Source organism: Cebus imitator, unplaced genomic scaffold (assembly GCF_001604975.1).
Source record: "Cebus imitator isolate Cc_AM_T3 unplaced genomic scaffold, Cebus_imitator-1.0 Scaffold355, whole genome shotgun sequence".
NCBI classification, from domain to species: Eukaryota; Metazoa; Chordata; class Mammalia; order Primates; family Cebidae; genus Cebus; species Cebus imitator.
This window is the reverse complement of record NW_016107670.1, coordinates 771,728-794,477: the sequence shown is the minus strand read 5'-3', so window position 1 is coordinate 794,477 and position 22,750 is coordinate 771,728. Positions and strand designations below refer to the sequence as shown.

The following is a 22,750-nucleotide window of genomic DNA, read 5'->3' as shown; positions in this document are numbered from 1 at the left end:
TAGATTAGGTGATATCTACAGGGGTCCTTTCTCTCCTGTCAAGCTGTGATGCTAGGAGATTTCAGTTGAAGAATTAGGGATTACTCAGTAAAAGAACTAGAGATTACTGGAGATTATGATTTCAGGGTACTGAAAAATCTTGCAGGTCTGCACAGAGACATAAAGAGAATAAAAATATTCACCTGAATGTGCAAATCACGGGTTTTAGCAATGTTGCCGAGTTCACCCATCAGAGTCTCAGAGCAGGAGAGGGGAAAACGTGGTGTCACTATGGGCTTCACTCTAGAATACTGGAGAGAGTTAAAAACAATTTATACCTCCTTCCTTACACCATATACAAAAATTAACTCAAGAAGCATTAAAGACTTAAATGTAAAACCGAAAACTATAAAAACCCTAGAATGGCCAGGCGCAGTGGCTCACACTCGTAATCTCAGCACTTTGGGGGGTCAAGGCAGGCAGACCACCTGAAGTCGGGAGTTCGAGACTAGCCTCTCCAACATAGAGAAACCCCGTCTCTAAAAAAAAAACAAAATTAGCTGGGTATGGTGGCACATGCTTGTAATCCCAGCTACTCAGGAAGCTGAGGCAGGAGAATCGCTTGAACCTGGGAGGTGGAGGTTGTGGTGAGCAGAGATCGTGCCATTGCACTCCAGCCTGGGAAATAAGAGTGAAACTCTGTCTCAGAAAACAAATATACAAAAAACAAAACAAAACAAAAAACCCTGGAAGACAACCTAGGCAATGCCATTCAGGACACAGGCATAGGGAAAGATTTCATGACAAAGACACTAAAAGCAATTGCAACAAAGGCAAAAATTGACAAATGGGGTGCAATTAAACTAAAGAGCGTCTGCACAGCTAATGAAACTACCAACAGAGTAAACAGACAACCAACAGAATAGGAGAAAATTTTTGCAAACTATGCATCTTACAAATCTATGCATCTTACAAAAGTCTAATACCCAGCATCTATTAGGAACTTAGACAAATTTATAAGAAAAAAACAACCCCATTAAAAAGTGGGCAAAGGACATGAACAGACACTCTTCACTGTTTTTCATATCACTGATGCAGCCAACGATTATATGAAAAAAGGTCAACATCACTCATCATTAGAAAATGCAAATCAAAACTGCAGTAAGATACAATCACATACCAGTCAGAATGATTATTATTAAAAAGTCAAAAAATAACAGATGCTGGTGAGGTTGTAGAGAAAAAGAAATACTTATATACTGTTGGTAGAAGTATAAATTAGTTCAACTGTTGTGAAAGACAACGTGGTGATTCTTCAAAGAACTAGAGACAAAAATAGCATTTGATCCAGCAATCATTCTATTATACAGACACATGCACACATACGCTTATTGTAGCACTATTCACAACAGCAAAGGCATGGAATCACCCTAAATGCCCATCAATGATAGACTGGATAAAGAAAATGTGGTGCATACACACTGTGGAATACTATGTAGCCATAAAAAAGAATGAGATCATGCCCTTTTCAGGGAAATGGATGAAGCTGAAGGCCATTATCTTAGCAAACAAATGCAGGAAGGGAAAACCAAATACTGCATGTTCTCACTTATAAGTGGGAGGTAAATGATGAGAACACAAGGACCCATAGAGGGAAACAACAAACACTGGGGCCTATTGGAGGGTGGAGGGTGAGAGGAGAGAGAGTATCAAGAAAAGTAACTAATGGGTACTAAGTTTAACATCTGGGTGATGAAATAATCTACAACAAACCCCCATGACACACATTTACTTGTGTAAACAAACCTACACATATACCCCTGAACTTAAATTTTTTTTAAAAAAAGGAAACTATGGAGATCAGAAATGTGAAGGGAACCTCCAAACGCATATCATATAGCAAGATGATGTTATGTCTTCATTCTGGGGAGAGTCCCCCATTCTAACAGTCAGTGGAAGTACCGGGTTTCATGAAAACAGCTCAAAGTGCAGAATAAAGGGGGAATATGTTCTTCAGCACCCAAGTTCAACAAAAGATCCAATCCCAAATGACAGATGCTCCTCTCCCACCACATTAAGGCTCCTATAAAGGCTAGACTGGGTAGCCCTTATGAAGAGAATTGGAGGCTGAAAAATTTTGAGTGCTGGAGAGACTAAAAGGGAGGTGATAGCCTATTCCATTTTATGAATACATCTTGTGGAGGCGTGCTGGTTACAGCCTTCCTGAGAATTCTTCAGTTTTAGGATTGGCTCTGGTGTCACAGAGGTGAGTGGACAAGCAGGAGAGAAGGACTCATAGAGGGGTGGTGAGGATAAGAATCTACAAAGTTTCATCTAAATCTCCTAATGTTAGATTGAAAGAAATTTTAAGATTCCTTATGATTTCCAATCAGGCTTCAAAAGATGGTAAGGGAAGGGTCAGCCTTGCCAATCTAAAAGATTGCTTGATGGAGCCACAGGCCAGCCTGTTAGGGGTGGAGGCAGGGAACAGCATTGTCTCCAAAGGCTCACCAACATCAGGGAACCACAATGGGGGGGTGCCTGCAGGCCATGTGAGGTGTCACACACAGGGGAACCAAGACAGCCAGTGGCAGAGGCATCAGGGCTGGGCACTGCCTGTGTTGCAGAGCAGGCCAAGGGGCACAAGTGGCCAGAGCCAATGTTGCAATGGCCGCCAAGCAGTCCCAACTTCCAGGTTCCACCAGTCAGCCCACGCCCATCAAGCCCTCTCCCTGCATCCCAGAAATCAATCCTGTAAAATTAGAAGATCCCAGAGGTGGGTAAGGAAAACCACTGAGGAAGGGAAACCTCCCCTGGGACAGTAACTCTAACCAGGGGGGTGACTGAAATTGTCCTGATAAAAATTAGATCAACTGAAAGCTTAGTGAACTTATGACTCAATTTACTTGCCCAACGAAATTTAATTTTTCTGTTGCATACAGGAATGGGGTTTGGGAGTCAAGAAAACTCTACACCGTTTTAAGAATAAAGCAGACTTGATGTTTGCACGCATGTGAATGATGTCTAATCAGATCCACTAAAATCAGCTAATGTTTCATGATTTCAAAACATATTTAAAACAAAGCACAGAGGGATAGGCACAGAGCTGCCCCAAAAAAGCGAAAACACCTGACGTCTGTTTCTGTAAGTTTGACTTTTTTTAGATCTCACCAATAAGTGAGATCATGCAGTACTGTCTTTCTGTGGCTGGCTTATTTCACTTATTGTAATGGGCTCTAGGTTCACCCACATTGTCACGAATGCCAGGATTTCCTTCCTTTTTATAGTTGAATATTCCATTGTGTTTGTATATATACATACACACTGCATTTTCTTTATTCATCTATCCTCGGACACTTAGTTGTTTCCGTATCTTGGAGATTCTGAGTGATGCTGCAATGAACATAGAGGTGCAGGTGTCTTTTCAAGATGCTGATTTTGCTTCTTTTGGATATACACCCAAAAGTGGGATTGCTGGCTTATGCGGGAAGATGATGGTCAGAGCGTACACATTTTTCAGTTATAGCATGAACAAGTTCTGAGAATCTAGTGTACAGTGTGGGTGGGAACAGATGTGTTAACAAATTTGATTCTAATAACCATTAAATAGTGCATACATATATGAAATCATCACATTGTACACCTTGAGTGGATACAATTTTTATTAGTCAATTAAATATTTTAAAATAATTTTTTAAACACTTCTGACTTCACTGAGCTGAATCGATGGGTCCACAGTGACATATCAAGCTCTAAGTAAATATTTCTTCATGCATGGAATAAGCCAATCATACACAGACTAATTTCTTTCAAACAACGTTATGAATCCTACAACTAGTACAAAGGCAATTCAAAAGCGAACTGTGACCAAAGTTACTCACGTTCCTTTGAAGCATTTCTGACACAAATCTGAAATAAAGCAATAAACGGGTTAGAAAACTTGAGCATTTTCAAATAAACATCTTAAAAAGATAAGCACATGATTCTTCCATATCCTGATTTTCATGCAAACATTTTTAATGCTGCACATGTTCTACCACCACTAATTAAAGATTAACAAGTAGTAATTACTCTGCTTTCTTATTTGCAACCAGAGATGGAGTGCAAAATCACAGGGAAATGTAATGTTACCATCTAGCATCAGTCGTGCTGTTCTCAAATATCCCCACAGCGCTCAAGCTGTTCTACTAGCTCAAGCTGTTTGGAGAAATTCTGCAATCCATTATGCTCTATGGATGTTAGAGTCATGAAGTCCTAAGCACCTGGAGGCTTTTAGAAGTCATGAAGCTCTTTACTTCTAATTCTTCTAAACTAGAAGCTACTTGTTCCCACAATATCACCATTTATTTCCAAAGGCAGAGTCCTCTTGGGGAAGAACATTGAAGTAAAGTAGAAGGAACAGGCCAGAGGTGGTTGTGAGGTACGTGAGGAATGGGAGGGATGGTGATCCCACCAGAGTATGCCTGCAGGGATGGTGGCCTCTGTAAAGCCTATGAAATGGCTCCTTCTCCCCTGGCTAGGCAGTTGTAGTTTCCAGCCTTCTGGCATTCCTTTGTTTCAGAACAAAATACAAATTAAGAGGTGATATTCTAGCTCTCTATGTTAGCATCTTATGACCATTCCAGCGTACGTCCAGACAACTTTCCTGTTCTCATGGCAGCATGAAAGAATAGTGAGGGATGCATATACCACCTTGAGAAAACAATAAAAGATACCCAATTATGTAATTTTTTTACATGGTTTAATTACAAAAAATAATTTTTTTTCTTCTTTGTGCCTTTTTGCGCTTCTCCAAGTTCTGTACCAGGTAAACACACATTACTTTGGTAACTTTCTAAAAAATGCTTTTGTTAACCTGTAAATGTAACTCATTTTTCCTAACTTCTTCTATAATATTTTATTTCACAAATGATTCACTTCTATCATCATTTTTAAATTAACATATGCCATAGCAAGTATTCTTGCATACCCTCTGTTTCTCTCTCTTTTATTCTCTTTACTTACATTGACTATGAAGTGAGATCTGTGTCATTGCAGAAACAAGTTTTAATTTGGGGTCATAGACCCTGGTTTTGAATTCTGGCTCCACTACTTAATGCTGTATGACTGTGAGCAAGCCACTTAGCCTGAGTCAGACTCAGTTTCCTTATCATAAAAGACAGATGTTTCATGGAGATTTCTCTGAAGATCAAGTGTGGCACTACAAAGGAAAGCTCTTTGTAAATCATTAATGATTACTAAGTGTTGGATCAAATTCACCGTAGACCAGCTGACCCATTGCGCCAAACAGAACATTCTGAGTCACTACGTCCACATCCCAACTGGGTTATGGATAACAGTCCTTGCTTCCTCTTTCCATCTCTAACTCTATCATGCAGCACAGGAACTCACCTGTAAGACAAATCAAGACAAATGGGCTTTTTACCTCTCGGTTTCCTTGATCGATTCCTCAGTGGTCTCCTTGTATTCTGGAACACTGTCATTCAAATCCATGCAAACTTTGCCCACAAATGCCCGCTGTCCAAACTTATCTGTCAAGCATACACAAAAAGAATGTGAAGGCATGTTTGTTTCTGAAACAGTACTCTTTCTAAACTTTTTAAAACTGTTTTTAAATTAAAATCATTATGGAAAATATAAATGAAAATGTAAAAGATCATCCACCATCACACCACTTAAGAACAATAACCACCACAAACTCCCCACCATGTTCAATAAATAGTACAAGTTTTCTATTCATCACTTTAACCCACTACCATCCCCATTCTCAGGCTGTCGGGCAATAATTGGGTGTTTTTAAGTTATTATTTAGTTTTCCCCTTTGCTTATACAGTGTGTCTATCTTTTCATTAAATGCACTACAGTCTTTGCTCTCATTTTATCACATGGAAAAGGAGCAAACAGCTTCGGGTCCTAAAGAAAGGCTCTCTTAGTCATTGACGTACCTACTCTCAGTTTCTTCTCTTTCTTCCTTCTTTTCCCCCAATTTACAATCTCCCTCCTGTCTCCTACTCTACAACCACCCCTTGAATCTCTCTCTCCCTCTCTCTGTCATGATCCTCTTCTAGATAAAACACAGAATGGTTGAGGGATAAGAACGTGGGCACTGGAGTTGGACAGATTTGAACTGATTCCTCATTCCTCTGATTACTCCCAGTGGTGGATATTATTTGGTTAAGGTCTAAACCAATATATGTCCAATGTTCTCTGCTACAGGTGGGGCTGTGAGGAATACACGCAATAATATATATAAGGTGTCAGGTACGTGGTTATCTAGGCAACATACTGCTACTATTCTCAACTGAAAGAATGTCAATATTATCTGTGGGAAATTTTACTCAGTCCCATTTGCAGCTCTCAGCACTAAAGAGCCTAATCCTCATCAGGAGTGGTGGAAGAATTCTATTTCCGCAAGAAAGTTGAGGTTGTATGGGACAATGGTAATTGTTTTTATAGTGTCTCCATCTCTGTCATAAGAGATTTTTAAAAACCTTTCTGCTTGTCTCTTTCCCCTGTAGTTCATTTTAATAACTGGCCATTAATCTTCCTTAAAATACTGCTTTGATCACATCACTCACACCTGGACTCAGAACCTTTTTTGGATCTTTGGTTCATATTTGAGCCCTTCCACAATCTGAACCCTCCCATGTGCCTACCTTCTTCTCCCACCGTCCCCAGGTGATGAATCCACTCCTCCAGTTACACTACTGCGGTCCCTGCATCCACTATTGACCTTCCTGTTCCCATGCCTGCGTCCATGTCATTTCCCCTATCTGGAAGATGGTGGGGGTCCTCTCCTCATCTTGTCTTTACTTCAAAGCCCAGTTTAAAGGCCCCTTTCATAAAGTCTTCCCAGATTTCCTAGTTCTGGGTTCTCTTTGCCTTCTCGAAAACTGTAATATTTATTTTCAGCATCACCCATTAGATCTTTTGTATAAGCAAACAGTGGCATCAGTGTATCAGCCAACAGTATTTATTGGGCACCTGCTTTGTGCCAGGCACTGTGCTGGGTAAAAGTTTTGGAATCATCACCCTAAATCCAGAATCAGCTCTTCTTACTATCTGTGCAACCCTGGGCATGTTGCCTACCTTCTGTGAACATTAGTCTATCCATCTGTAACGCGAGGACATCAGTAACCAGCTCAGAAGGCTGTTTGCCACTGAACTAATCCTTACAGAGTGGCACACGCTAGACGTCTAGTAACAGCACAATACATGCTACTAAAGTTAGTAATCAATGTGTGTAGGTATTCTGTCTGGCTCCTCAAGGGCAGAGACTATTTTTTCCCTCACTGTGTTCCTAGCATGTAGCACATGCTACATGCTAAGTCTAGCCAACAGTCACATTCACCATGTGTCTGCTGATATAAGAAACTGTTCCCACAGCTAGAATTAGTGAAGTTTCCCTTAAAAGCCCTGAATTAATACACAAAATTCAGACTCATATATATCATTCTGTAACCAAAAATTATTAAGTAAATAATCTGAGTACTCAGAAAATAGAAAACACTCTATCATATAGTTTTCTACTTTCTAAGTACATTAGAAAATTTTCTAAGGGCCACAGTGACAAACAGACACTTAATTACTTGTAAAAAAAAATGTAATGCTCATGTTCTAGCAATTAAAAGGCAGGTCTTCCCACAAGTACGTGTTAAGTTGTTTGCCACGATGGTCTGGCTGTCTTTGCTTGATGTGCCCATAAATCATGCTTTCATTTGCTCACCTGTAATTTCAGCAAGGAGCAGAGATGAGTCAGTGTGAATTGTTCCAAAGTAACAAGCTGTGGTTGTTCCATTCTTTAGTGTTCTCCTCTAAAAATAAATCACAAAAACCATGGATCACGTGTGCTCAGAAAAGTCACATGGTATATCCAGAGGAAAACAGAATTTTAGTTTTTAATTTTAAACTGTTTTTATCTAAAGGTATACCATCTTGATGTAGAATACAGTTAGGTAAATGGTAAAAGTATTTATATTCCAAACATTAGCTGGAGGAGAAGCTGATACTTCTGATTTTTCCTAGATCCACACAGTTCTGTGCTTCAGAATTCATTAAAATGTGATACTAATGAATTCCTTCTTTCTTAGGATTGCATAAGGATATCCAAATTTTATTGCATCTGGGAGTATATAAATAAAATTTTTCTTCTAGTACAGAATAAAAATATTCAGTCAGACTTTTAGCTCAACCTGGAAGGCTGATCACATTATCTCTATCTCCTTTCCTTTGCAAATTACAACCCACATAACAGTAAAGGAGTACAAACGCTATTAACCCACAAGAAGAACATGAGAGGAGAGACAAAAGCAGAGAAAACATTTCAACATCTTCTTGGAAGACAAAAAACATGGACAAGAACCTGGGAGCAACGTGGAAACAAGGAGAGAAGTGTGTGGATCTTAGCAGGGGATTGGCTGGAAGTCTTTATGGGTATGATTAAACCCTGGCAGGAACCTTGTTGAAATCAGCCAACCACCCCAACCTGTTCCTTGTAGAAGAGATTTACTCTTTGAAGAACCTGGATAGTATTTAAAGGCTACAAGCCCCCAAACACATGGTAGAGCAGAGGTTTAAGAGAAAATCTGGCTGACCTCAAGGGCACTCTGTTATTTTCCCCAGAATGCTACATGTATTCCTCCCACAACTCTTGGCAGAGGACTAAGGGATTCTTTTCTAGAGGAAATGAATGGCTCTAAAACAAAGACGTCTTCACAATGACGTTTGCAACCCAAATTCACTGCCTTCACTACTCATCGTATAATGAAGTTACCATCAACAAGTGCTACCTCCACCCAGATATTCCAATCAGCACCTTAGAGCATCACAGTACGAATGTATGTCCAGGGTCTGATAGACACTGGAGGGAATCTATTATCAAAAAGATAAGGAGGGGGAGAAAGAATCTGGAAAAAATCTTAGAGAAAACATAATCTATAAGATCAGAAGAAAGCCCTGTTTAAAAAAAAAAAACCAACCCACTGTGACTCTCATGCTCAGAGAAATAAAAGACACTATTGCACCCACAAAACAAGAACAGAATGCTATGAAAATCAGAGAACAAGAGCTCTCCAAAAGTAAAAATATTATAACTGAAATGTGGAAGCCAATGGGAGGGTTGTAGGATAAATTCCAAGACAGTTTCTCAGGAAAAGGAAAAGATGAAAATCAAAGGTGAGAAGATAAGAAAATTAGGCTCAATGAGACAGTTCAACATGTAGAATAAGAAATCTTAAAATAATTTAATAAATGGAAGGAACAAAAATATTTGAGAAATAATATTCCTCTCCAAAATTAAAATCCTCATAGAATTCTCAGCACAGTGAATAATAAAAAGAGAACCCAAAGTAAGGCATATAATTGTGAGACATTAAGTCTTTGTAAGTAAAGGAAAAAAACCGGTCACAGATAAATGACAAAACTCAAAATGACACTGGATTTCTCACTAACAGTGCTGGAAGCAGAACAATGCCTTGAAATTCAACTCATATATATCATTCTGTAACCAAAAATTGTAAGTAAATAATCAAAGTACTTAGAAAATAGAAAACACTCTATTAGATGGTTTTCTCTTTTCTAAGTACTTCAGAAAATTTTCTAAGGGCCATAGTGACACACAGACACTTAACTATTTGCAAAAACATTGCAATGCTCATGTTTTAGCAATTAAAAGGCAGGTCTACCCACAAGTACACAGAAGTTGTTTATCGCAATAGGAGTTTTTGAGGTTTTTGGGGGTTTTTTTGTTGTTGTTGTTTTTAAGGAGTCTTGCTTTGTCGCCCAGGCTGGAGTGCAGTGGCTCCCTGCAACCTCTGTCTCCTAGGTTCAAGCGATTCTCTTCCCTTAACCTCCCGACTAGTTGGGATTACAGGCACCTGCTATCACGCCCAGCTAATATTTTGTATTTTTAGTAGAGACGGGGTTTCACCGTGTTAGCCAGGATGGTCTCGATCTGTTGATCTCGTGATCCGCCTGCCTCAGCCTCCCAAAGTGCTGGGATTATAGGTGTGAGCCACCACACCCAGCCAGGGGTTATTTTTAACACCGAATTTTATACTCTGGTAAATTATCAATCAAGTGTAAAGGCAGCATAGAAATATTATTAGATACTGAATGGCTTGAAAATTTTACTCTCCATGAACTCTTTCCTAGGAAGCTTTTAGAAACTGTCTTCTAGTAAAACACGAGAGTAATCTAAAGAAAAGTAATTCCTGGATCCAGGGAGTGAGCATTAAACACAGGAAAGAGGCAAAGAGAATGCCAAGGTTACAGTACTTCCAGAGAGAATGCTGATCAGAAACAAGAGAATGAGAGGAGGTGAGAAGATCTTCAAGAAAGAAAATGGAACTGATATTGCCTGATCTGGGTAAACACTTGGAAAAAGGACTAGTGGATTGAGTACGTTGGGGCATGTCATTAGCAGAAGCTTTTTTTTTTTTTTGAGATGGAGTTTCACTCTTGTTACCCAGGGTGGAGTGCAATGGCATGATCTCACCGCAACCTCTGCCTCCTGGGTTCAGGCAATTCTCCTGCCTCAGCCTCCTGAGTAGCTGGGATTACAGGCACACGTCACCATGCCCAGCTAATTTTTTGTATTTTTAGTAAAGACGGGGTTTCACCATGTTGACCAGGATGGTCTCGATCTCTTGACCTCGTGATCCACCCGCCTCAGCCTCCCAAAGTGCTGGGATTACAGGCTTTTAAAGTCCAGAGGAAAACCTTCCGGATAGTCGCTCTTGCTTACATTTTGCCTGTTATTAGCTATGTGACCTTGAGAAAGTTGCTTACATTCCATGTTCCCTCCTTTGTGAAATCAGAGGGTTTTCTTGACTAGCACAGACACCAGAAGCTCAAGTGTCTGCAGGATCAAAACAGTTTTGAGTTAAGATAACAGGGAGGAACATGCCATGCCTTAGACAGCAGCCTCTAATCAGATCCCGTGTGTTACATTTTTGCTGTTGTTATTTTGGGTTTTGGTTTTTGACAGGGTGTTGCTCTGGGATGCAGTGGTGCTGTCATACATCACAGCTCACTGTAATCTTGAATTCTTGGGCTCAAGAGACCCTTCCTCCTCAGCCTCCCAAGTAGCTGGGACTACTGATGCATGCTACCACACCTAGCTAATTTTTTCTCAGACAGGCCCTTCCTATGTTGCCCAAGTTGGTCTTGAACTCATGGCCTCAAGTGATCCTCTTGCCCTCAGACTCCCAAAGTTGTTGGGATTACAGGCATGAACCACTGCACCTAGCCCAGTCAATTCTTTTAAAAAAGTAAATGAGGATTCAGTAACATTGGTTAGTCCCAAAAGTCAAAAGAGTTTGGAAACCTGGATTTTTATGTCAATTTTTCCAAATTTTAAGACAATTTTCACATACAAAAAAGATCTGGCTGCCAGTAGAGATGTTTAGAACCTGTTAGTTACAGACAAAGATGAGCTCTCCATTACAAATCTGGGTGAAAAGCCAACACCATGACAAAGGTACCAAATTTAATCTCCAACGACTAGAAAAGTATAGGGTCCTAGGATGTGCTCAGTAAATATTTACTGAATGAACTCCTGAAGAATCAGAATTACTAAAACAAGAGACATAAAATGAACTAAAATTAGCATCCTTCAACAAATAGGACAGGATATTGTATCTTTGAAAGAGGAGCAGGTTATTATAAATAGTAAGAGTGAATTAACGATTTTATAAAATTGGGCCATACCATTTCCTAAGAATGTAGTATGAAAGAAAAGTTCAGAGACATGAAAAAAGAACCGGAAGTTTCAACATTTTTCTAATAGTAATTATCAAAAGCGAGAATAGATTGGAGAGAGGAATGTACTCAGAAAGAGAAAAAGAAATAACAGAATTCCTAGAACAGAAGGAAGACAGGAGTTCTCTTATTGAAAGAACTATGTATTAAAGAGAATGGACTGAAGAATTAAACTGAGAATGAATTGAGATCAACAATTATAATTTCAGAATATCAGGAATGAAGGAAAAATCTCAAAGGCCAGAAAATTAACCAGAAAGAAATGAGAATCAGATTGACGTCAGCACATTGGATGCTGATAGATAAATAATTTTAAATAGAATTCTCTCTACAGTTAAGGCCTGTTCAAGAATCAAAAAAAAAAAAAAAAAAGTAAAGCTATTTTTGATAATTCTAGGTTTTAGAATGTTTATCACCCATTTGATTGGAAAGAATTGTCAGAGGATATATTCCAACAAAATGAAAAATGAATGAAGACAGTGTCCAAGTAGCAAAATAAAAAGCAAAGCTCACAGTTAAATTATTATTATTTTTGAGATGGAGTCTTACACTCCCCAGGTGGGAGTCTAATGGCACAATCTTGACTCACTGCAACCTCCGCCTCCCAGGTTCAAGCAATTCTCCTGCCTCAGCCCCCTGAGTGGCTGGGATTACAGGCACCCACCATCATGCCTGGCTAATTTTCATATTTTTTTAGAAGAGGTGGGGTTTTACCATGTTGGCCAGGCTGGTGTTGAACTCCTGACCTCTGATGATCTGCCCGCCTCAGCCTTCCAAAATGCTGGGATTACAGGCGTGAGCCACCACACCCAGCCACACACTAATTTAATTGCCTAAAGCTTTTCTTTCAACAAGAATGAACTAAAAACGCTAGAAAATTCAGGAACTGCCCTAACTACAGTAAAGGGACAGGACAGGGAGAGCCCTGAGAAAGGGAAGAAGGAAGGGAGGAGGAAACCCAAAGCTACTCCTGTTTATTCCCACTGAGCTCAGCCCACTGAGTAGGCTACACGTCTAGTTAACACATCTCGATGTTGACCTTTAAACAGGTTTCAGCCATACCCTCAGCATCTCCTACTTAAGTTTGTGGGCCCACTCATTCATTATCAGAAACATAAGCAACAGGATATGTACTCTGCAATTCTTTTTTTTTTTTTTTTAGACAGAGTCTCACTCTGTTGCCCAGACTGGAGTGCAGTGGCCTGATCGTGGCTCACTGCAACCTCCCCTTCCCAGGTTCAAGCATTCTCATGCCTCAGCCTCCCAAGTAGCTGAGATTACAGGCATATACCACCATGCCCAGCTAATTTTTGTATTTTTAGTAGAGACAGGGTTTCTTCATGTTGGCCAGGCTGGTCTCGAACTCCGGACCTCAGGTGATTCACCCCCCTTGGCCTCCCAAATTGCTGGGATTACAGGCCTGACATCAAATACTTAAACCACCTCCGTGCCCAGCCCAACATCAAATACTTAAATCTCTGATGTAAGAAATCATTTATATGGGGTATTGCCTGGAAAATATACAGTCCTTGATATTCTCTCTCTCTAAACATAAAAAAATTATCTATCTGGACTTTTTGATAATATAGCATCTTTACAATATGTATTTTGGGCTGGGCATGGTGGTTCACGCCTGTAATCCCAGCACTTTGGGAGGCCAAGGCGGGTGGATCACCTGAGGTCGGGAGTTCGAGACAAGCTTGGCCAACATGGCAAAACCCCGTCTCTACTAAAAATACAAAAATTAGCCAGGCGAGCTGGTGGGTGCTTGTAATCCCAGCTACTCAGGAGGCTGAGGCAGGAGAATCACTTGAATTTGGGAGGTGGAGGTTGCGGAGAGCCAAGGTCGCACCACTACATTCCAACCTAGGCAACCAAAGCGAAACTTCATCTCAGAAAAAAAAAAAAAAAAAGGCAGCTGGAGTAGGGGAAAAAATATGCTTTATCTTAAAAAATGTGTTTTTTAAAATTGTAAAGGCAGTGTAGATTTCATAGCTGATTTCTCTTTCTGGGTCAGTTTCTGAAATGTAAAGTCAAATTCACGACTAACAAGTGCATGGACCCCCACAGTAGACATTGGTTTCTTGATTTTAGTTTGGTTTTCCTCCCCGCTTTTTTTCTTTGCCTTGATTTCATGACTCATTTTCTTTTGTTGTATACTACGCAATTTTAAGCTATCTCACATCGTTTTTAGAACAATGTGAGGTATAAATAAATTTTGAGAATAAAGATTTGGTGTGGTTAACACCATTCATTAGCACAATGCGCCAGCTACTTTATACACCGCTTTAGTCCTTCTCAGCTTTTCTAATGTCATGTGGTGCATGCTAAATATGTAAGATCCACAATTGCACTGAATTTATAATTACGTGAGGCAAGTGTATAAATGTTAGCACTTGCTTTTACTCTTTAAGACTGGAATTATGCCAGACCAAAAAAACTGGCAAGATGGTTAGGTCAGTTGATGTGGAGGGCCTGTAATACCGCCACCACTGCATGCAGTGAACCCTTAGGAGGAAAATCATCAATGGGCCCAACAAAAATCCATGAGTGTTCAGACCAAGTGCGCTGAACACCAAGACGTAGTGGCCAGATAAGAAGGCATTTGTGCTTCAGCTCCTTACTGCAGAAACTGTTTCTGATTCCTGAATGGATTATGATTCTGGGCATAGGATGGAGTATAAAGAAAGGAACTGATTTTCCTGAAAGAAGAGAAGGAAGGACACTTTCAGAGCTTTCAACATATGGCTGGCACACACTACTGCCACTTTTCAATGACTGTACTAGCCCCAGAGTTCCCTCCAGCGGTGTCAGTGCTCAAAATACAACGGTCCCATATTGCATGGCACGTGAGAATGTGTTCTCACGTGCCATGCAATATGGGACCGTTGTATTTTCCTTCCTTGCAAAACTCCCAGAATAGCATGATATCCCTTCTAACAGTAATTTAAATTTTTAATTTTAAACTTCCTTGGGTAGTTTTGAAGCAAACAAACAGAGCTCTAACCATGTGCCAGGCACTATTCGAAGAACTTCACAAATATTAACTTGCTTAGTTATCATGAGAATCCTGTGAAATAGGTACTATCATGATCTCTATTTTTTACAGATGGGAAAAGTGAGTCACATAACTTTGCAAAGGTCACATAACGAATCCATATGTTCCTTTGAACAGCATTATGGATTGGCAGGAGTAGGGAAACACACATATTCATTAAGCCCAAATTTGGTAAAGTAAAACACAGGAAGGAAAAGCGTAATGTAAACCCACCAGACTGGGGATTTGGAAACTTGGATTCAAATTTTCTCCTTGCCACTGACTAGCTGTGTAGGTGAGGTGGTCACAAACTCACTGGGCTGTGAAAAAGAAAAAAACTTTAAAATTCTCTAAGGCCCATCTTAGGCTTAACTGCCTAAGCTTTATAACTTAAATCTGTCCCAGGAAACTGATGGTTCTACAGATGACCAAACAGAATACCATACTCACACACAAGATACTTACGACAACTCTGGTATATACTTCTTCTGCAAAGTCGATGTTCTGGAATCTGTGTTCTGTAGGAAATGTGTACTTGGTCAGCCAATCCAAGAGTGGCTGGTCTACATTACTTCCAGAAAAGGAATACTGAGAGGCATGGATATGTGTATCAACCAGCCCAGGCATGAAGAACTCACTGGAAATTAAGATGAGAGAAAAAGTATTTAACAGTATCTTCAGCTATTTTCCATATTTTAAAATCACATTTTCTCTCAAGCATGATTCCACTGTTCACCCCATACAGGTTTATAGGTGATACAATCAGACAACTGTAAATTCTCCAATCATTTAAAGGCCAGGACATAAAAATGAAGCTCTGCTAGGAGAGATATAGCTCCTAAGTTGGAATAGTTAGTGGGGGGTTAACCAGTGGTGACGAAGGGAGGGAAAAACACAGCACTGCGCAGAAGCAAAGCAGTGGAGGCACAAGACAGGAGGGAAGCTCTGATTGAATCCTATGACTTTGTTCCCACAACTGATGGTTGTAGGTCAGACAGCAAGAAGGAAGAAGAGGTCTTTAAAACCTCAGAGTCATGCTGAGGAATGTGCACCTGAGTCACTCAGGGCAACTGGAGATGAGAAACAGACTGGCTGCAATTTTATGCAATTTTAGACTCTGCAGTCATCTTCATCTTGTCTGACTACAAGAAACCTAGTCTTTTCCCACGTGTTATAGAGACTGAGTTCTGAAATAGAAGCAGCAAGAGCAAGCTGGTTAGGGACAGGCAATGTTAGGAGATGGACCACAAGTGGGCAGTGGTGGTCACATAACTCTGAAGAGGGAGTTACGATGCTGTGACAACCATGCTCAGGATACTTCTGATCACCAATTCTGCCACCCTGATCCAACAATTACTATCTATATTTCTATTAATTTTTAAAATTAGAAAGTTCTGGAAAGTTTTCAGAGGCACTACCCACAGAATCGAGGCAGCCCGGTGCTGACAGACACTTAAAGCTTTTCTAAAGAACTAATCCAGTTTACCAGTCACTATTAAGTGTCCAACCTCATCCAAACAGATATTTGCCAAAAGACGGGATGCTCTACTGCCACCATTAGCCTAGGTAAAAATCACATAAGCAACTTGAACTTGAAGCCTGACATCACAAGGAATTCCTCATGCTATCAAATCAAATGTATACATACCACCTAACTATAAGCCAAACAACATCATGAGTGACTCTAAATGCTTTATTTTAAAACAAGAGCAAGGAATGGCAAACTCAGTGGTCATCTTGATTTTGTCTGACTACAAGAAAGCCTCTATTTCACATGGGAAAGACTAGCTTTTTTGTAGTTAATTATCATAATAATGATGGTGACAGCAGCTAATGTTTCCTGAATACGCACATTCACTAGCACTAGCACAGCATTCTAGGTACATCGTCTCACCCGTGGGCAGCAGTTGGGTTAACTATACACATTCTGGTTTTGGCTTAGATCTGAAATCAGGTTTCACCATAACTCAGCAGTTAGATATTAGACATATTACTTAAAAAAAAAAATCTTGGCTGAGCAAGGTGGCTCATGCCTGTAATCCCAGCACTTTGGGAGGCCTAAGTGGGTGGATTATGAGGTCAGGAGATTGAGACCATCCTGGCCAACATGGTGAAACCCCAACTCTACTAAAATACAAAAAACTAGCCGGCGTGGTAGCACACACTTGTAGTTCCAACTACTTGGGAGGCTGAGACAGGAGAATCACTTGAACCCGGGAGGTGGAGGTTGCAGTCAGCCGTGATCATGCCCCTGCACTCCAGCTTGGTGAAAAAAAAAATTATGTGTGACTCAGTTTCCCCTTATGTAAAATGGAGGTAGTAGTAACATCATAGGGCTGTCATGAGGATGTAGAGTATATAAGAAAAATGCCTAGATAATGGAAAACATCAATAAATGTTATTGATGATGATGATTACGTAATGCTCACAAGAGACTTACAAAGTATAAGAGTACTGTTACCCTCCATTACGTAAGGGTAAGCTAAAGCTGAAGTAACTTGAAAAAAAGTAACTGTTAACTAGCCAGCTTTGAAGCTGAGATTCAAACCCAGGCAGTTTGTCTGTAGGCTCAGTACTCTTGGTAACTATGTTCCATGCGATGGAATTGTTAATTCATTAACTATGGAAATAAAGGAGAATGACAACATTTAAGGACAGCAAGAAGGAGCATTAAGTGGGCCTATAATGTGGGAAGCCCTCAGAAAGGGAGGGTGGAATATGGATTTCTCTCAGGTATCATCAGTCACTGACCTCTCCACAGTGTCAGTCCTTCAGGCCTTTGCTTTCTCCCCCATCATAAAATGGAATGGCAGTGAAACTTCATGCAGTTACATTGTTTAACCAAATAATATTTCCCAAATGTCTACTTTGTTTAAGAAATTTTGCCAAGCCCTGCGGAGACTCCAGGGAAGAATAAGGCATACTGTCCTCAAAGACTTTATAATCTAGTTGAGGAGATTAGGGGTGAATGAGGGAGAGAGAGATCAAGGAGGAGGAAGAAAAAGGAGGAGAAAGAAAAAGGGGAAGAGGAAGAAGAGGAGGAAGAGGGAGAGGAAGGGGAGGAGGAAGAGGAAGAAGACAAAGAAGGAGGAGGAGGAAGAGAAGGAAAAGGAGAAGGAGAAGGTGGAGGAGGAGGAGGAAGAGGAGAAGAAGAAAAAAAAGAGGAGGAGGACAGCAAAGGAGAAAGAGGAGGAAATTGAGAGGTAGATCTGGTCAGACATAAAAAGTCTTAGAGAACAATTTCACTTCTATTTACCCAAGTGAAATAAAACATAGGTTTACAAAAAGAATTTTACGAGAATGTTCATAGACGTTGTATGCATACTAGCCCCAAATTGGAAGCAATGTAAATATCCACCACAAGAAAATATGGATAAACAAACTGTGGTTCAATGTAATACTGGAACTGATATACACAACAATATGAACAAATGTCAAAAAGATTATATTGAATAGAAGAATCCATACACAAAAGAGTACATATTGAGCTATTCTATTCATATGATGTCCAGAAACAGTCAAAAGTAATCTATGTGAGAGAAAACGGTATCTGCCTATGAAGGGCTGTAGAGACTGGAACTTTCTAGGATAACAATGTTTTACATCTTGATTGGTGTGCTGGTCATGTGAGTATACACGTATTTGTCAAAACTTATCAAATAATGTATCTGAGATCTCTGCATTTTGCTGCATAAAGACTGTCCCTAAAAGCTGCTGGAAACACTGTGGACCCCTCGGTGATGACTGAGCAACCCCAAGCTTCTGGAAGAATTGGCAAAACCCAAGCTATCTGAAATAACAAGAAAAAATTGTTGTTGATTTTAAACCTGTGAATTCTCTTAGAATTTGGTTTCCCTGAAATGAGTTATTTGCTTTGTGATGCTTGTTACTTACGGTATCGATTACATTTGAGAAAATGAAGAATAATGTGAAAAGCTGAGCTGTAACTTGTAACTTTGGCTCTGCTGAGCTGCTCTTGGAAAAACAGGAACTCTGTGAAATGGACAAACCACATAGCCTGACTGAGAGAGATGACAGCACGTAATAAGCTTCTCATTGCAGAGAGCCTATAAACGGACATGTAATGGAGAGGCTTATTACCTAGATTCCTTTCTCAGGAAAGGCATATTAATTATGGCCCTAGAAAGGGAATGCGACCCTTATGGAGAGCCTATAAATGGACGCATGATGGGTGTCTCTTTAGAGAGAAACCTCTGTGGTGGAGATAAGGATGTAAAAGTCTTTCTTCTCCCGCCGCTCCTCCAGGCCTGTATGGAGGCCCCCCTCCTCCTGCAGTTTTGTGGTCAGGCTGGCTGTCCTGTGTCAGATCCTTTTCCCCCTGCAGCTGCGAGCCCAAGGCGTTTCTTGCTGATGATTATAAGTTTACATTTAACCTCTATTCTTGCTAAGGTGTATGGTTTCTATGCTGACATTGGGATCGTTGTGCACCAGTTTGGCAAAGGTATTCTTTTTGTATGATCATCACTGCAATGCTGTGTGGCCTCAATCCTCCTCCCTTATGAAAAGAGCCTAATAAAAAACTGAGGTTTTCAGGGAAATTGTAGACATCCACAGAGCAGCATTATGTGGTGTCTCCCCTGGGCCCAGCTTTAAGGAAAACTGTTTCTTTGTCTTTTTTTTATTTTTCACTGACCACTCGATCACTTTGAGAGATCTTGAATCCACGTTGTTATATTGGGAGCTGGTCTTCCATAAAAAGCAAAAAAAAGTTTTTTAAAGGGTCTTGAATACTCAATTTAGTGAATTAACACACATGTGTTATTAGGGAGCTAAGACAAAGGGAATTATGAGAATATGTGTTTGTGTTTTGTTTTTTATTGGCAGACTATGACATATTGAGCTTAGGGTTTAGGATGATGAATCTGGGGATGGTGGCCATGTGTCAAGTGACTCTGCAGTCTCAAATACAGAGGTTTTTAAATAAAAACCATGGTGATGGATACAGAAAGGAAAAGCATGAATACGAGAAAAAAAACTTTATCTTTTATTAGCTCTAAGAAACAAAAGAGAGAAGTCAGTCACAGCAAGTAAGTTTTGTGTATTTTTTGTTTTCTTTTCTTTTCTTTTCTTTTTTGGTTTGAGATGAAGTTTTGCTCTTGTTGCCCAGGCTGGAGTGCAATGGCAAAATCTTGGCTCACAGCAACCTCTGCCTCCCAGGTCAAGCAATTCTCCTGCCTCAGCCTCCCAAGTAGCTGGGATTACAGGCACCCACCACCATGCCCAGTTAATTTTTTTGAATTTTAATAGAGACAGGGTTTCACCATGGTGGCCAGGCTGGTATTGAACTGCTGACCTCAGGTGATTTGTCTGCCTCGGCCTCCCAAAGTGCTGGGATTACAGGCGTGAGCCAGTGCACCTGGCTGTAAGTTTTTGAGCACATGAACCTGACCATATGACATAAAGAACAGAGAATCTAGAAGGAAAGTCTGTTTTTTAGGGAGAGAGGGTTATGATGCCACACTAAACCTAGTGTCAAAGTGTGACCTCCAACTGTCCAAGAAGTAACTGGGGATGTGGGACAAGAGGTCACATAAGAGTTAAAGAAAGGATTCAGATTTGAGGGTCCTCTCTATACAGGTAACACTAGAAGTTGGCGATGCCAGAGATCTCTGTGGAAGAAAGAACAAATCAAAATCTTACACAGCACCTTCCACTCAGGAGTCAGACTGAGCAAGAGAAGATCAGATCAATCTTGGCAGAGTTACTGTCAGGAGGATAGAGGGAACCCAGGATGGAGAGGTGTCAGGGACAGTAAGGAAAGGACAGTCAAGAAGGGGCAGGGCACAGTGATCGGTGCCAAAAACTGCAAAGGTCAAAAATGTGTGGCCTCAGGAATAAGTCGAGACCCCAGTGCAATCAACAGGGGAGACACCCAGTCTCGGAAGGATTTAGTTCTTCATTTAAAACACACTCACCGAGTCTCTAGCATGCTTTGGTTACTGCACTAAGTGCTAAACCATGGTGTTTGAGAAAGTCCTGTGCAGACGGAGAGCTCCCTTTTAAAACATTTGGTAGTGAAAGTTAGGATGCAGAAGAGTTCAAGTCACTGCGTGTTTTTCACGTAGGGAAATGAGCACGTTTGTCGTAGCTGAGATGAGAGTGAAAGATGATTCAGAGTACAAAGTCTTCAGAGGCAACAGAAGCGCAAGGATTTATTGCATCTGAAGTGTGATTTTTTTTTTTTTTAACCCAGAAAAGTTACAATCCTTTTTAGGAAATGGGAAGCATTGTGAAATGATTATTAATAGAAAGATTCCCAGAATAAAGGTTATAGTCCAGGATTTATATATAAGTAATATATATTTATGTGATAACATCGGTACACACAGAAGCATGGAATATGAGTGCACACGAGATTAGAGGTCAGTGAGCCCATCTATTCATTTTACAGAGAGAACAAAAGGAAGAACTGGGATGGCAAGTTTATTTTCAACTTGCAATTTGTCGGTGGCTCAGCCAGATTCAAACTCAGTTCTCCGCTCACAACATCACTTACAACTAAATTGTAGCTACTAAAAGCCCAGCTGCAGGCAAAGCAGAGAAGAGACACGGAGGCTGCGGCAAAAGGTAAAAAAGCTCTCCTTTCTCCCTTCTTTACAGCTTTCCTCTTCTCGCGTTACTTAATCAGCACCATAATTTCCTCAAAGAATCTCAACTTCCCTGAGATATTACAGATCTGCAGTGCTGGCCAAGCCATATCATAACCTGACCAAACATGTATACATATACATACATATATATATATATATATATATATACACATATATATATACACATACATACATATATATATATATACACACACACATATATATATATATATTCCTATATACGCTTATCAGAACCACCCATCTTTTCACCAAATGGAAAACATGAATAAAGTGTTAAAATCAAAACACAATATAGGTGTGTATCAATACATGTGTGAATTGCCCAAACCATCATCGCCCTCATCAACCTGCCCTACCCATAAAGTAATAGACCCATGGGCCTGGGAATCCAGGTTATTTGAAAGTGACAGTTCCATTGCATAGAAAGAAGCATGGCTGTAAAACAAACAACATCCTGTCTTTATTTAAAATGTTGGTATTTTGACCTTCATGAGTTTTTGCATTAATTTTTTTTTGAGACGGAGTGTCACTCTCTGGAGTGCAATGGCGTGATCTCAGCTCACTGCAACCTCCACCTCCCGGGTTCAAGCGATTCTCCTGCCTCAGCCTCCCAAGCAGCTGGGATTACAGGTCCTGCCACCTCATTCAGCTAATTTTTATATTTTTAGTAGAGACAGAGTCTCACCATGTTGGCCAGGCTGGTCCTGAACTCCTGACCTCAAGTGATCTGCCTGCCTCAGCTTCCCAAAGTGCTGGGATTACAGGTGTGAGGCACCGCACCCAGCCATGCACTAATTCTTTTATTTTAAAATATTGCCTTAAAGTATTTGTCTTGATTACTGAGTTTTTGCCCTTCCCCCGCTGCCTTTAAATTTTGTGCCTGAGGGAAATGCCTACTTCCCTCATCCTAATCCTGGCCCTGCAAACCTGTTCTCCATCCATGGCCACCGTCTGATTCACTCCATAGCACTGTCCATGGTACTCCAGTTGTGATTTTCCTTTTTAAAACATCCACACAGTACTCAGGTAGACCTGTAGGTACACTGTGTACTGGGCCAAGTCTATTAAAAGCTGTCTGAGACATCCTTTTACAGTACTTTAATCGTGACTTAAATTCAACTGCACATAACTTGTGTGCTTGATATAAGAATCTCTTTGCATTTCAAATATAATTTTTATTTAAAGACTTTGGGCTTCTACAAATTTTTTTTCCCCATTTATTTGTTTTATTGCATTTTAGGTTTGGGGTACATGTGAAGAACGTGCAAAATTGTTGCATAGGAACACATGTGGCAGTGTGATTTGCTGCCTTCCTCCCCATCACCTACATCTGGCTTTTCTC

At 40.3% G+C, this 22,750-nt stretch overlaps 1 protein-coding gene across 4 annotated transcripts in view; it reads right to left on the bottom strand.

The window, feature by feature from the left end:
* Window positions 1–22,750, bottom strand: part of GDA (guanine deaminase) — a 117,398-nt gene that overhangs the window by 36,026 nt on the left and 58,622 nt on the right. For all 4 annotated transcript variants that reach the window (XM_017506382.1, XM_017506381.2, XM_037730609.1 and 1 more), the window contains 5 exons: window positions 15,242–15,413; window positions 7,706–7,793; window positions 5,405–5,510; window positions 3,861–3,888; window positions 183–290 (listed from right to left, as the gene is read on the bottom strand). In XM_017506382.1, coding sequence (XP_017361871.1) covers window positions 183–290; window positions 3,861–3,888; window positions 5,405–5,510; window positions 7,706–7,793; window positions 15,242–15,413 — 502 coding nt within the window. The remainder of the gene's footprint in view (window positions 1–182; window positions 291–3,860; window positions 3,889–5,404; window positions 5,511–7,705; window positions 7,794–15,241; window positions 15,414–22,750) is intronic.